The 15,157-nt window shown below is 42.0% G+C and overlaps 2 protein-coding genes across 4 annotated transcripts in view; both read left to right on the top strand.

Annotated features, from left to right (window-relative positions):
- Positions 1–2,471, top strand: part of LOC306708631 (uncharacterized protein) — a 28,940-nt gene extending 26,469 nt beyond the window's left edge. For all 3 annotated transcript variants that reach the window (XM_079176505.1, XM_079176504.1, XM_079176503.1), the window contains 3 exons: positions 65–313; positions 717–846; positions 1,682–2,471. In XM_079176505.1, coding sequence (XP_079032631.1) covers positions 65–313; positions 717–846; positions 1,682–1,913 — 611 coding nt within the window. In that variant the 3' untranslated portion in view covers positions 1,914–2,471. The remainder of the gene's footprint in view (positions 1–64; positions 314–716; positions 847–1,681) is intronic.
- Positions 2,472–5,392: 2,921 nt separating this feature from the next.
- ak2 (adenylate kinase 2) lies at positions 5,393–14,915 on the top strand. The gene is made up of 7 exons (XM_079175523.1): positions 5,393–5,568; positions 7,920–8,045; positions 8,539–8,649; positions 9,742–9,836; positions 11,438–11,510; positions 12,576–12,795; positions 14,734–14,915. The coding sequence occupies exons 1-7, from the start codon at positions 5,470–5,472 to the stop codon at positions 14,739–14,741; spliced, it is 732 nt and encodes a 243-aa protein (XP_079031649.1). The 5' UTR covers positions 5,393–5,469; the 3' UTR covers positions 14,742–14,915.
- The last annotated feature ends 242 nt before the right edge of the window (positions 14,916–15,157 follow it).

Raw genomic sequence — 15,157 nt, 5'->3', positions numbered from 1 at the left:
TTTTGTCCTCTGATGGTCTCGGATCGAGCAGGTTCCCAACAGGTCCCTCTCTCTCTCTCTTCAGCTTACATCCACTCCCGTGTGGAGGAGGAGTTTCTGTGGGACTGCAAACAGCTGGGGGCGTACTCGCCCCTCGTCCTCCTCAACACTCTGCTCTTCTTCTGCTGCAAGTACTTTGGCTTCACCACGATGGAGCAGCACCGCCAGCTGTCCTTCGCCCACGTCGTGCGCCGCACCAAAACCAACCCGAACAACACCAAGACCACCTTCCTGCGCTTCTACCCGCCAATGTCCACAAACGAAGCGGAGACAGGTACATTTAGTTTTGTCTAAAAGCAGTTTGCATGTAGAAAATGAACGCCACAAGATCATTTCCCTGAAACAGACTTCTCTTTTAGCCCCCCTTCATGGCATATTGAAGTTACTTATGAAACGGTCTCAACTTCATACTGATGCCTCTGAATGACCTACATATGTAAACAAGACCATCAGAGAGAAGATTGTCTATTTCTATTAGTTATTCTTAACCCTGCTCCAGTAAAATGAGAGCTTTTCTTAAGGGACTCAGTGCTCAGAAACGCTGCCACTTCAATCAAAAGGGACTTCCAAAATCAACACAAAATGAAGTAACACAAATAAGCAATGTGTTTTTGTCACATTTGCTATATTGCACTTACAGAAACCTGTGTGTGTGTGTGTGTGTGTGTGTTTGTCAGATGCAGACGGAGTTCCTGCTAAGAAGCGCAGGAGAGACGAGAGTAAAGAGGATTTCCTGGAGATGATGGAGAACAAGGAGAACCCTCTGCGTTGTCCGGTCAGACTCTACGAGTTCTACCTCTCCAAGTGGTTCGTAGCTTTATTTTCTTTGTATTTTAGTTCAGTCGTGTTATTCACTCTTTATCTACGTTATTACTTTTCCTCTCCTCCCTCCTGCTGATGGGATGATAGGATTTAAGATATTTCTGGGATTTTGATTAACTATTAATAAACTATTCATACTGGCAGCGATGCAGATTTGTGACGGTTACTTCACTCTTTCAAGTGTGTGTGTGTGTGTGTGTGTGTGATCGTCTCAGCTATTTTATTGAGTGAATTTAAAAAGCAGTTACAGTGTGTACGTCTAGGGCTTTTATTGTGAAAGGTAAGAACATAAGGAGTGGATCTGCTCTGCGCTGCCTTTGTAAAGGTTGAGAGGAGTAATAAAGTTTACCGTCTTGGTTCAGACTACTGAGCCTCTGTGTTGTACTTGATAGTGTACATTTTTAATATAAATACTCGCGGTGCAAAAGCTCATCAAAATCGACCTCATTCTTAAAAAAACAGCTACGACGCTTTTTCGCTGCGTGTATTCGTGTTCTGTGTGAAAGTAATTATGACAAAAACAACAGTTGGAAAACATATATTGACGCGTGAATTCAAAAGAAAACTCCTTCATCTTTAGTAGCTATCATCAGTCTCAAAGTTTGTACCGTACCACAGAGTGCTTCCATGTAGACTAGTTCACACACACCAACACAACATAATTACTGATGAACTTGTTGCATGTTATGTAAGCATCGTCCTGTATCTACAGACAGCTGTGGATCAGTCTGTGCGTTTACATCGGCTCCTGATCTTTACCAGCCGTCAATCTAAACTTATCCACGTCTTTTATTTTGCGATTTTCTGTCCTTCCGTCCAGCTCGGAGTCGGTGAGGCAGCGCACCGACTTGTTCTACCTTCACCCGGATCGCCGCTGTGTTCCCAACAGCCCCCTGTGGTTCTCCCCCACCCCTCTGGACGACGACACCATGGAGGCCATGCTCGTACGAATCCTGGCCGTCCGAGAGCTGCAGGGGCAAGATGGAGGAGCTGTGGACCGGCAGACGTCCGGTGACACACTGTTCATACCTGAGGAGGAGGATTCGCAATGATGGACCTTTTTTTTCTTCTTTTTCTTTTTTTTGGAGAACTGTATTTAACTTGGCCATTTAAAGATGTGTACAAACTAAAGAGAAATACATTCCGAAATATAGAAATGATGTCTCTCAAACTCAAACCTACAAAAACTGATTCATTTTTTTAGTCAAGTCATCTGCAGGTTAAGATCAGAAGTTTGAATGTTTTACCAACTTCTGAAAACTCACATCCATGTTTTGGGATTACTTTAATCTCTCTGCAGTTTGAACTCGGGTAAGAACAAAGCTGCGTAGTTCTTAAACGGGACAGATTGACAATAAGTTCTGGTTAAATTAAAACAGAACTTGAGCAGCCCTCCTTTATAAGGACGTTTTAAGTGGCTCCACCACATCGTTTACAACCCTGACATTCTGAGCCATGTGATACCTGATACTGATGTCTTTTGTCTTTATGACAAAAGACATGGTTTACGTTATAACGGACGATTTTTACTGTTTTTTTTCAAGTTTTTGGTTCGTCTCAGTTGAATGTTGATGCTCTAGATTTAATTATTTTTATTTTCAATAAATGAAAATATTGAAAAGTTATTCTTGTTTTTTTTATTATGCATATCTAAAAAATGAAGAAAAAAAGATTTAGAATCTGGTTAATTCTGCACAAACTTTAGAATGTTGGTAAACACATTCAAGAAGTAATGTTTGCATTTATTTGTTCAATCATTTGCTGTGTTAAGAATGACATCGCTCCACATTCTTCATCCTGGACTGAGTTTAACGGACAGAACAAGACTTCAGACGCACTTTAAATGTCTAGTTTGTGCCGGTTTGTCACAAATGTGTCTGTGAGGCACACTGCAGCATGATGGAACCAACACTTCAGGTCTCCGTCCTCACACAGTCCTCTCCATCAGGATACTCCTCATTTTCTCCTTTCCAGTCGTCTGGCTCATCGTAACGCCAAAACTCTAAACTGAGCTGTTGGGAACAGAAAGAACTGGTTCATTAAAACTAGTAACTTTCATATTGGAAATTGAGAGCAGTTGATTTCACAAGAGTCAAACCTCGTGGTGAGTCCTCTGCCCACAACCGCCTTGTGTTTATTTTTTTAATTGGCAAAATACAAAGAGAATGTGACATTTGTAGCAGATTTTACATCAGCAGCTCTGATCAATGAATCTGATGAAAACGCATCAATTGTGAATAACGTATCAAACGAGCAGAACGTCAGATTCACTGTTTTCCAAGCTTTCAAGAATAAAACCTCCGCTTAAGTCACCTAAAAATCTAAATTGTAAATGTTCCATTTCAGTTAAAAATTAAAATACACCAAAAGAAATAACAATGGAACAATAGTTATGATATATACACATACTGTCATTTCGACTTCAGTTCATTTATGGAGCATTATTTTTAGGGAGTCTGCACTAACTAATATAATTACTCGCGTCTTCACAGACTAACTTCACTCAGCCTACGAAGCTCCACAGCAGGAAGAAGGAGACTAACAGGAAACATGGAGCTTGACACACAACAGATGACTAAACAAAAGACACACGTGGCTCTTCTTCATGGTCCGTTCCTTATTTCCCTTTGACCGTGACTTCTTCTCTGAACTACCTGACCCGGTCACCACATCCTCTTCACTGGAGATGGTTTCTCTCTTCCTTTGCAGTTCACAGTCACAAAACAGGAAGAAGTAACCATGTATGTGCAATAAGGTGTGATCGCACTCAGTCGAAAGCAAATGCTCTTTCTTCAGTTCACTTCAGCATGTCACCGACGGCTTCTGATGCTGCTCTTAAGTTCGGGTAAAGTTACTGTATATGTTTTAAAGATCCCAGCTTTGGCCTTTAAATGATCTTTCAACCTTCCACATAGAATGTATGCTCCTAACAGTACTGTATATTTAAAGTACAAACATTGAATGTGGTTTCAAAGCCTAAAGTTACTTGAGGATGCAGTATTTCCAATAAAGAATACACATTTAGTCGAGAACTACAATTATTTCTTTACTGTACTACACTTTTTGCACATACGTTTTTTCTAAGGAATCAAGTTTTTGTTTTTGTCCTTTTAATACTGTTTATTTTGGACCAAGCACTCACAGAAAGCAGGTTTTTGTTCTGACAAAGAAATCGTCATAAAATGTGTTTTTCATTTTACCCACCAGGAAGCTCTGAGGATGGCTGAGTGCTCAAGATCCTGACTTCAGAGTCAGGCGGGGAGGAAGCGGTCCCAAAACACAAAACATTCTGTTGAATGAGCAGCAGATATGCGTGCTGACTTCTGATAAAGTGTGAGATTAAACACTCATATTCCACTTCAACGCTGACACATCTTGGAGGTATTTCTGAGAAAGCTCTGGTAGCATTCTTAGAAATAAGAGGGATGTAAATGCTGTGATCACCAGTGACTTTAAAAGGGAACTAAATAAACATTTCACAGCATACTGACCGGAGGATGGGGAGGGAGTTACAGTATAAAGTGTTGCAAAAGTTGTTTTTAGGCATTGTGTAATTCAAAGACATTCTCACTCATTTGTTCAGAAAGATTTATGTTGTGTAACAGGAAAGTCACATACAGATCAGAGTTGGAGCTTTTTTAAATTTAGTTTGAGGTTTTCATAGAGGAAGTGATGAGGTTAGGTTTTAGTTTGTTTATAACTACTGGGCTGAAAGATTTGTTTTAAGTGGAAAATGGCCAAAACAAAATGAAAGAAAAACTAAACAGATTCCAGAAATTGCCCTCGCTCCCCATAACTACTGAATGATTTCTCACCATTAAACAAAGGGAGAATGCTAAGTTAGCCTCATAAAGACGTCCTATTTAGTAATATTTAACATACCATCCTAGTTGGTAAAGTCTACTATAATGTTTCTGCATACCATTACTGCATAATATTATATAATGGCAATGTTTCGTTCTTAGAAAAAGAGAAATCATTTTGCCAATAAATAAATAACTCAAATTCTAATGAACTTTCAAACTGAAAAAAAGTCTAATGAGCTTTCAACTGTATCTTATAGTCGTCATAAGCATCAGAGTTTTCTCAATAGTTATTGAACCTTGAATGGATTTGTTTTATGTTGCCAGGATCAAGATTAAATCATTTTATTGAAGTCTTGAAGTAAACATAACTTCTCTAATTTGACATCTGTGACATTGTCTCGATTTCACCCTTGAGTACCAGGGGAAAAATAAAAAGAGATAAATAATCTATGATAAATAACAAGAATACAAACCTAATGTAATAAGAAGAACTATCAACAATAAGAGCACCGATATGTAATAAAATACAATAAATCAATCAACATTCCTACTGAAGCCCTTTTCGGATATTACACAACGAAGCGTCACCCAGATGTTATCCAATCAACGCGCACAATCTTTGACAGAGCAGTCGGGTGGCCAATCAAAACGCCGTATTTCCCAGTCGAGGCGGGGTTTAACCGTTGTAACAGAAAGTAGGCGGAGGCGTTTCCTCTTCTGTCTGAACTTGGCTGAAGTGTCACCAGGACGACTCGGACAGACTTCACTAAAGTTTCTGCCCTGGTGGTCTCCTGGTCCAGACATGGCCCCCAGCGCGCAACTCAAGGAGGCGATAGCCGACGTGCAGGAGGGGATCCGTGCCATCCTGCTCGGACCACCTGGAGCCGGGAAGGGGACTCAGGTGAGAGAGCGAGCTAATGGAGCTAGCTGTTAGCCGTTAGCGCATGGCCGGAGCGGTGTCAGTGCTAGCTAATGCTAACGTGATTTCACCCGGCTTTAGCGTTACCTGGTTCCGTTTGTCACTGCACCTCTCAGAGAGACGCAGCTGGACAGTCTGTTTCATAATGAAGTGGACTATTAAAACAACCTCATTAGTATCAGAGACACTTAGAAATATGCATGTATGCACGCAGTTTAGTCTGACATTTGCTACTTTAAAACCCTGCTGCTGTCTTTTTTTAATTTTATTTTTGTACCCCCTGATATTACGTTGTTCACTGCTAAAGCAAAGGTTAATTACAGGGCATCCTCTAAAGCTTACTTCCGTTATTGTTTCTCGTCAATGAATAACTTGTATTCATTCAATTAACGTCCATACAACATGTACAATGCTCATCACAGTTAAATAAAGACTGACGTGATGTTATATGAAATATCATACAAAATATGACATTAACATGATGAAGTGAACAGTATAAAATGAATGTCAAACTCTTTGGGGCCAGGGAGCTCTCATTCAGGAGAAAACTTAACAAGGACCCCTTCATCATCATAACACACTAGGCATATGCTCAATACCATTTATACTCTAATGCAAATGGTTCTATTTGTCTTCTAAAGCTGAAATACCTCAGACCTGTTTCATATTAACAAACATACATTTCAATTTGAATCCTATAAATATGGTAAAGAGGGTCATTTTATTTAAATTGCATTTGGACTCAACTTGACAGCATTCATACTTTTCAAATAATGAATCTTAAAAGCTTTCAGAAGATGAACAGTAGCAAGAATACATCCAGATATCTAAAGCTCACTTTCACTCAGTGCTTCATGTTTAAATGACAGAATGTATTGCTGTGTGTCATAATCACATCAGATGCTATTGGCCCTCAGCTAATGAAGTGAGAGTCATGGACACTATGCTTGTTTTATTGACGCAAATGGTCCACATCTGTAGATATGCACTTTCTAATGATTCAGCACAATTTTATAATTTATACCAAATGATATTGTGCCCCCCTCAGGTCTCAGATCCCCACTTTGAGAATCACTGATTTAGGTTTTGGGTGGCAGTTTGACAGCAATGTAATAGAAGTGGGAATAAAGAGAGAGCTCAGGGGGAAGTTCAGCGGGAAGTGTTCTGGTCAAACCAGTGCTTCAGGTCGATCCGCCGATCTTCTAAGAATGGGTTAAAGGATGAAAGCTGGTAAATGCATTGTGCAATTTTCCAAACATTTACTGATATTAAAATAGAATGATCTATCCACAAATCTATAGAATATCTACGAGTACGAGCAGGATGGCGAAGATAACTGTTGAGAACAAGCACATGGTTGCCTTTAGCCCCATTTATTATGATCCAGTTTCATGATTACATCATTCAGACTTGTGTTGAAACTTTGTTGGAGACAAAAACCCAGTGTGTTTCCACCAAAAAAAAAAGAGATGAATGTTAGCATGACCTCCTTCAGTCTGTCGTGTGACATCTTGTCTTCTCTTTGTTTCTTTAACTCTGATCTGGTTTCAGTCTTGAGTTCTCAGTAAAGTCCCACTTATTAAAGTGCTCTGAAGATTCACTTCATCAGTCTACAAAAAACAAAAGCAACTTTTCTCTTATTCACTTAATATATGTATAAAGTTACTTTTTAAACATTCTGATTATTATTTTTTTTGTCTTGCATTCTCGTGAACTGAATGTCTTTGCATTTGGCCAGACGAGAGTGATTTCATTTAGAGTAGGCCGGTCACGATAACTACTTTTGTCCCAGAAATAATATCAAATCTTTAGTTTCAGCCCTGCTTGTATTGCATGTTGCTGGCTTCGATATGATGCATGCAATGTTGCAGGTGAAGCCGATGCAAAATGTTAAAGTTGCTAAAATCATATCAGGTTCATAGAGAACCTTTTTAAGGTTCTGCATGTTAATGCAAAACCTGTCCTGTAACTCCTCCTCCTCTTCATCGCCCTGACGTGACGATAATGAACTGAAATGAACCGGTAAACCAAGCTTTCAATAGCAGAGAGAAGCTGTTCCTTCCTAATAGGTCGAGATGTATACCTGACAACTGAACATACCAGAGACGTGACTTGTCCTGCATAACTATAAATCTCTGCTGCTGGAAACTTTTCGGTCTCGCAGCCAAAATACCGCTCTCGTGCTTCTAGCGGCCAACGGTGCAGGTGGTTGGTTCTCTGACAGAACAGCGGGCAGAACAAAATGGAACAGCCAAACATTGTCTTCGTCCGTCTGGTTGGTGGTGATAGTTTAACACTTTTACTAATGAAAGAGTCCCTCTCCTCCCCTGCAGGCCCCTCGGCTAGCGGAGCAGTACTGTGTTTGCCACCTGGCCACCGGAGACATGTTGAGGGCCATGGTGGCCTCGGGCTCGGAGCTCGGCAAGAGGCTCAAGAAGACCATGGATGCCGGCAAGCTGGTAATGTTTCCTGCTCCTCTGCTTCCCACCATCTCTGTGTGTTTGTCTTTCTCTGGCCTCTTCGCCCTCCGAGGCTCTGCGCTGTTACAGCCCTTCATGTTCAGTCCCACGTGACATCACGTCTCATGCTTCGTTTGTCCTCAGTGACATTTCCAGCTGAAATGGCTTAAACACAAACATGCGGTGCAACAAGTGAAAGACAGACCAGATGTCCCTGAGGAAAAACGCATTCCTTTAAGTTGGAGCTCGGCCATGTTTGGAGAAAAGTAACACTCATCTGCATGAAGTGGTGTCTGCTAATGGAGGCCAAAATACACGTAGAGCGACTCCTTTGGTTGCAGATAGAAGTCTGATTGTATGGAAGTCTATGAGAAAATGCCCCTACTGGTTTACCTCAGTAAACATGAGTTTATGGTCTCAATTTCTAGTTGCAAGTCATCTTCAGTACAGCATGATGTTCATTTTAGTAAAAGTGTCTTTGGTTCACTTGCAGGTCAGCGATGAGATGGTCGTGGAGCTCATAGAGAAGAACCTGGACACGCCGCCCTGCAGGAAGGGCTTCCTGTTGGACGGGTTCCCTCGCACCGTCAAACAAGCAGAGATGGTTAGGATTTCATCTGACGCCGTCGCTTTCTGCTGTGAAACAAAACTGTACCGAGTAGAATAATTGAATCAAAATGGAGTGCAGCCGTGCATGAATAACTTGTAGATCAAAATAGAAATTTAAAGGATAGCTTGACAATTTAGGAAATAAAGAAGAAACAGCAACTTGTTTTTCTATTTGGTCTTGTGTACACATTTAACAGACAAGTGAAAACGTGTGTTAGAGGTCCTGTCAGGTGCATTCTGGACCTTCCAGTCTTTGTCCCGGCTCCAGCTCCACATTAATCCACATGAGTGGTATCGATCTTCTCATCCAGCTCTCTCCATGGAAATAATCCTATTTGCCAAAATGTCCAACTATTACTTTAATTAAATTTAAAGTTAAGCGCAATAAAGATCCTACTGCACCGTTCATACTAACGGCACAATTCAAAGAGAGGCTACAATACTAGCAAGACAATCTGTTACACCACTTTACAGTTTGAATAAGAAAGCTGTATTCTTACTTCGATTGAAGGATTTTAACGTCTTTTAAAGGATCAAAAAGTGTACATCCCATAATCGACTGACGAATGAATTCAATGCATGATGATGAAACTAAAAACTATTTTAATTTCTCAAATATCAATCACAAAAAAGCATTGGCATTTCATTATAGCGAAAGTCTTTCAATTTATATTTTTATTATATAAAAAAATCTATAAAATACAAAAACATTATTTCACAGAAATGACTCTCAATCTCATATTTCTTTCAACAGGAAAAATAACACGAACAATGGGAATAGATGAGAGAACAAGGATGTTTTTTACTTGCATATGATCCAATATATGTATGAATAAATCCATGTCTCTAATAATATGATGCAAATGAAGGCATCGTTTTGTCTTTGATTTAATTAGAAAACAAAACTATTACGTGTGTGAATGAGACAAATTGTGTAAAGCAAAAATAAATGCAGCCATGTGCTATGTTTCACAGCAATACATTTTAGACATCCAGCTGATGGTTTTATTATTAGAAAAAAAGCCTGGTCATGAACAATAGATATCAGTCGTGTCGTATGTTTGACTCCTGCGTTTGTCCGTTGCAGCTGGACGACTTGTTGGACAAGAGACACGAGAACCTGGACGCGGTGATCGAGTTCGCCGTCGATGACTCTCTGTTGGTCCGCAGGATCTGTGGCAGGTAGGAATCATCCAGGAGAGGATCCAATCTGTTCTTACACTCTCATGCACAACAGCAGTTCATGAGTTACCAGGATGCTGCTGCTGCTTTTGAATGAGAAGCAGCAGGTAGATTGATTCACGTAAACAGAAGAGTCTGGGACGGTGAGATGATGCCGGAGGGAAGTGGAGCAGGAAAGCACGCGATTAAGAAGGTGGTCTGAGAGGGTTACAGGTTGAATCCTTAAAGACGTCCATGTGTCCGTCCCTGAGGAAATGTCCTAAGTGCCTCGCTGTATTTTTATACGCTACTTTATCACGAGTCTCCAAAGGGACACGCGTGTATCAGAAAGGAGCTACAGCTCATTAGTGACCCTCACAGTTACAGGAACACACACAGGATGTAATGGTGAAGATTTATTGTCCTTGTCAAGAAAGATGACCTCACTTTCCCTACACGTGTTTTCAGATAGTTACGGGACATTGACCAATTTCAAACCGTGTGTGTGTGTGTGCCGACCTTTTGAAAGAACGGAAACAAATGGTGTATCAACCTGCTGTTTATCTGCAGTGCTCCCCATCGCCATTACTGCGGTGGCGCCGTCAAACAGAGCGCATACACTGGCAGCGGAAGTAGAGACGGTTGGGTGGGACAGATGGTTACCTGTGTGAAGTTATTCAGTCTGGTGTTGGATGCTTACTTCAACAAACTCACAGTCCACGATTGCTTTAATATTATCGCGATTAGATACTTCATTTAATAAACTTCTACTTTGGACAGAAGTGAAACAGGACGGAGGGCTCCGGGTGTAAAGAGACAATGGCAGAGGAGGATTCTACTGCGACGCAACCTCTCAGAAGAGAGGAAACCACCTTTTTCTCTGTGTCCCTTACTGACAGAGTGAAGGGTGAGAGTAAGACTGACCCTCGTAAAGAGGAGGAGGTTCTCCTTTGACACGGTTTATTGAAGTGTGCATTATGTGTGAGAGAGAGAGAGAGAGTGGTACAGTAAGCCGGCCTCTAACCTTTTGGTGATGCAACTCTTCTGTACTCTTTGTGGTCTGACTGGCACTGATGCATTTATGTAAGCTCCACAGGTTGAGGCCTGTAGTGAAAGCGAACACTTAACTGGCAGCGTCTCCTTGTCTCTTAGTACTTTTCCATCTCTCCAGCTCCCCCCCCCCCCGCGCCGTGCAGCAAGTCATTATTTACACAACCGCTTTGTACCCGTTCAACATAACAGGCCTTGCTCTGATTTGACGCTGACCCAGCACATTGAGCAGGCAGACGTGTTCAGACCTTCATCGTGAACACGTGTCAGTGCTGTTGTGAAATCCTTTCTTAATGTTTGTTATGGTGGCACAGTGTTTAGAGTGAATAGAAGGCATTTTGCAAAGAGCCATCTTTCTGTCCGCGGGGGTCCTTTGTGAGGACGAGGAGGTGGCCGCCTGCTGCCTTTACATGCCCAAAAAGAAGCGAGGGCATTATGTGGGATGTGAAAAGGACAGTTAAGTAGTTAGTGAGTCACTGTCGCCGTCTAACCTTCGCCTGTCCTCCTCTGCTCTCTCTCTTCATTTCTTCTCCGTCCTTGTCCCGTCCTCCTCCTCTTCCCTGTTTCCTCAGACTAATTCATCAGCCGAGTGGCCGCTCTTATCACGAGGAGTTCAACCCCCCCAAAGAGCCCATGAAGGATGACGTAAGTAGTTTCACACCCACTTAGAAACCACTTTTGGCTCAAGTGCCACCTACCTAAAACCACGGCCAAGCTGGAAACTGGTGACAATCAGCCAACCTCAGACTGAAGTGCTTTGACGCAATCTCAATGTATAAAATGTTTACTCCTCATTTTATACTTTGAGGTGTTTCTGTTTAAAAGCCATCATCCTTTGATTCATTTTATTTAATTAGGAAAAACCCAAAAGAAGTAAATGTATGTGAAGAGACTGAGTTAGAGAAGATGTCGTTTTCATTCATTTGGACATTGGAGAAGAGTTCAGCTTGGTGGAGGAACCAGTGAAGAGAGACAATTTGGCTTTGAGAGGATATTTATTCAAGATTATTTTTGGCATTTCTGCTTGATCTTGATAGTGAGAGAGAGAGAGAGACAGGAAAGCGAGAGGGGGGATGGCATGCAGCAAAGGGTCCTGGACCAGACTTGAACCTGAGCTACTGTGGCAATGGCTCAGCCTTAAAGGTGCCCTCCACCCAGTCTGCTGCCGGGACGCCTGAGACTAAAGGTTTTTATCAGGTGATGACAGGTCAGGGTTTTACTGTTTTGAGGAAATGATTCCATTTTAAGGTTATGTATTAAATGAGTGATGTTGCTGACTTTACTCAGCAGAGGCAGGTAATTGATGGAGCACATTACGTGTTCACTCTGTCGTAGTCTAAGCAGCATTTCACAGTAATGGGAGGAAAACCAAACATTCTAGGAGGAAAGTGTGAGGAACATTTCGGCACATGAACTTTACTTAATGAGAGCTATATGGTCTGTGCTCAAATGTGGTCTTTGTAGTTTCCAGGAAATGTGGATTTAAAAGAGTCAACAGGTTTGGCGTACAGATCGGGTACCAGAGCCCTCTTCTTCCCAGATTTAAAACTCATCGGGATCATTTTCATGTTGGGTAACATGTCGGGGCTGAATGGATGCGACTGATTTTAATATGGATCGTTCAGGTCTGGCTGATACCTGATAGGACAGGTTTCACCATCTCAGTCTGCTTTCTGTCTCTCTGTCCCTCTTCTCCTGTCCTCCCCTCAGCTGACCGGTGAGCCGCTCATTCGCCGCAGCGACGACAACGAGACGACGCTGCACTCCCGCCTGGAAGCCTACCACCGGCAGACGGTCCCTCTGGTCACCTACTACAGTGCCAGGGGCCTGCACGCGGCCATCAACGCCGCCAAGAGCCCGGACGTCGTCTTTGCCTCCATCGTGGCTGCCTTCTCCAACGCCACGGAAATCCCCGCCCGAGCCGTCGCCTGTAAAGACCAAGTGTTCTTCACTTAAAAAAATCTTTTTTCCATCCTTCTCCTTTCCCCTCCGACGGGTTCTTCCTTCTTTTTCCCCTCGACAAGAGTCGATCATGTCACAGTGGCAACAACATGTAACTTTGCGAGGCGGAAGACGGAGGCTCAGTGTGGCAGCCGCAATTCAAGAAATGCACAATGTTCCACCAGTGTGATCCCTGTTGTAGAAACGGAAAGGATTGAAAGTTGTTTTTGTTGCTCTTCATCGCTAAATCAAGTCTGAAAAGGGATCCATGTAAACACAAAACAAGCTAAGCACCTCGCCTTCAACGTAGAGATGAGGTTCACTGTTGTGACATTGAGCAGAACGCCATGCATGTTTCTAGAGATGCTGTTCATCAGAAGGTGTAATAAATATTGCCGCTCGTTGCACATTGTTTGCCTTCACTGGACAGGTTTGCTCTTGTTTAATCGATGACTTTGCCCTTTTCTCTTCCTGAGTCTCTCATCCTCTTCCTATCAGCTACACTCCTTAATCTGTTACTTCCTTTTAAAGGTAGAAATACATTAGAAGCATGAGACATGCATTGTCCAGCCTGCCAGTCTTTTTCAGCTCTAATTTGTGGCACTGAGAGAGGAATGAAACCTAAAGTAATCCAGTGATGGTTATCCGTACACCCAGGGGTACATCGTAACCAGACCTCCAGCTCAGTCCAGAATCAGGGGATTCAAATGACGCAAAGTTGTGGTTGCAACATGCAGCTGTCATTTTCCTCCTAGTCGTGCATGTGATTTCCCGTCTGTCTCCTCTGGAATTTCATGAGAAACTACATATCTCAGAAGAACGCGTCAGAATCAGTCAGTGGGAGCGCCGTTCATTTTAATCTCGAGCGTCATTTACAAACCTGTAAAATAGCTTGTTACGACAAAAAGGGATCGCAAGAAATTTGTTTTGAAATGTAGAGCATGTCTTTTAGGAAGTCCCCTGTACCCAATGAGAAGTTTGTTATAACCGGAACATGTTCAAAGGTGGATCAACATACTTAAATCATTTTTATCAGTGACGTTGAATGTTAAAGAAAGGAAGTCTGTGTCTTGTGTGCTGACTTGCTGACATCACAGTTTGCTTGAAGCAAACTGGTTCAAAGAGACGAGCTGAAGGTCAATTTCACCTTTTGAGACGTTTTGAATCGAGGCTTTTGTTCCTGCTGCTCCCAAAGGAGCCTCTTTACCGTCTTTTTGTCCCGTAGGCGGGGACTTTAGAGCATAGCTTACTGTGTGTTATCCCATAGAAATATTCTACTACCACAATCAGAGTTGAGGGAAAAACAAATAAGTTAAATTATCAGCAGAAGTAGTGATTTCTTTCCCCCTCCCCTGATAACTGAGGTGTTGAACTCTTTGGGTGTTCTGCCTCTCTTCCTCCTTGACCTACTAGTTTTCCTGCTCTGTAGTCACCTGCTGTTCAGTGGAAACATCTCGCATGCACACCATGTCACCTGCACTTTCCCTTGAATACTGATGTGTTTGTATTCTCTCTGGGGTTGTTGTGATGAAAAACAATAGCAGATGTTCAGGGAGGCCCAGTAGGCAGATTTCAGTCTCCTCAGCTCAACGAGACAATTTCATGCTAAATTTCCTTTTTTAATATTCTATCCTGTGCTCACTGATTCCTTACTTTCTTTGTATTTATTGCTCATTGAAAGCTGTGAATGTGTAGATTTAGACACCTTGCCGTTTGTTTTGTTCACGATTAAATGAACATTGACTTTTTAAATGGGAGAGCTGGCACCCAAGTTACACTCCGAGGTGGACGGGATTTTTTCGTCCATTGCTCTCGACAGTGCCAGCATTTAAAAGACCAAAATAATGTTATTAGTCATGTTTCATTTCCTCTGTAATTCACCCACAACTTTTCTTCCCCTCTCTCGATCTCTCCTTTTCTCTTCCAGCTGGTTGAATGCTGAGCTGCCACACCTCACCCCCCCAGGCGAAGGATTGGATTTGGCAAAAGAGCTCGGGTGGGAAATATAGGAAGTCCTTAGACTTATTAGAAGTTGAGGCGTATTGTGCGCTGCTGTGGGGCTCAAATTCCTCATGTTTCTCCTTTGAATAAATCTCATGCTTTCCTACAGTCCAATCATCCCGTTTTGTGCAGCTTTCGCTTCTTTTTTGTTGTTTGGAGATGAGAATTCTTAATACTCCTGTTGGATTTGCTTTTGTTTTTGTCAAAAAGTGAAGCGAGGATGGATAATGTTGGTCCGGTAAAGAAAGACATGTTTGTGTGCAAGCAATTGCAAAAGCCAACCTGTTTCAATGTGTGTCCGGTGCTTTTTGCTAATGAATTACTTGCTTTTCTAAACTAAAGTTTGAGGC

The sequence above is a fragment of the Pholis gunnellus genome (assembly GCF_910591455.1).
Source record: "Pholis gunnellus genome assembly, chromosome: 16".
NCBI lineage: Eukaryota > Metazoa > Chordata > Actinopteri > Perciformes > Pholidae > Pholis > Pholis gunnellus.
The sequence above is the reverse complement of the archived record's forward strand: the minus strand, read 5'-3'. Positions and strand labels throughout refer to the sequence as shown.

Coding starts and splice junctions, on each gene's coding strand:
- ak2 (XM_079175523.1), top strand. CDS start 5,470: ATGGCCCCCAGCGCGCAACTCAAGGAGGCGATAGCCGACGTGCAGGAG. Junction 9,837..11,437: donor GTCCGCAGGATCTGTGGCAG/GTAGGAATCATC, acceptor CTGTTTCCTCAG/ACTAATTCATCAGCCGAGTG. Junction 11,511..12,575: donor AAGAGCCCATGAAGGATGAC/GTAAGTAGTTTC, acceptor TCCTCCCCTCAG/CTGACCGGTGAGCCGCTCAT.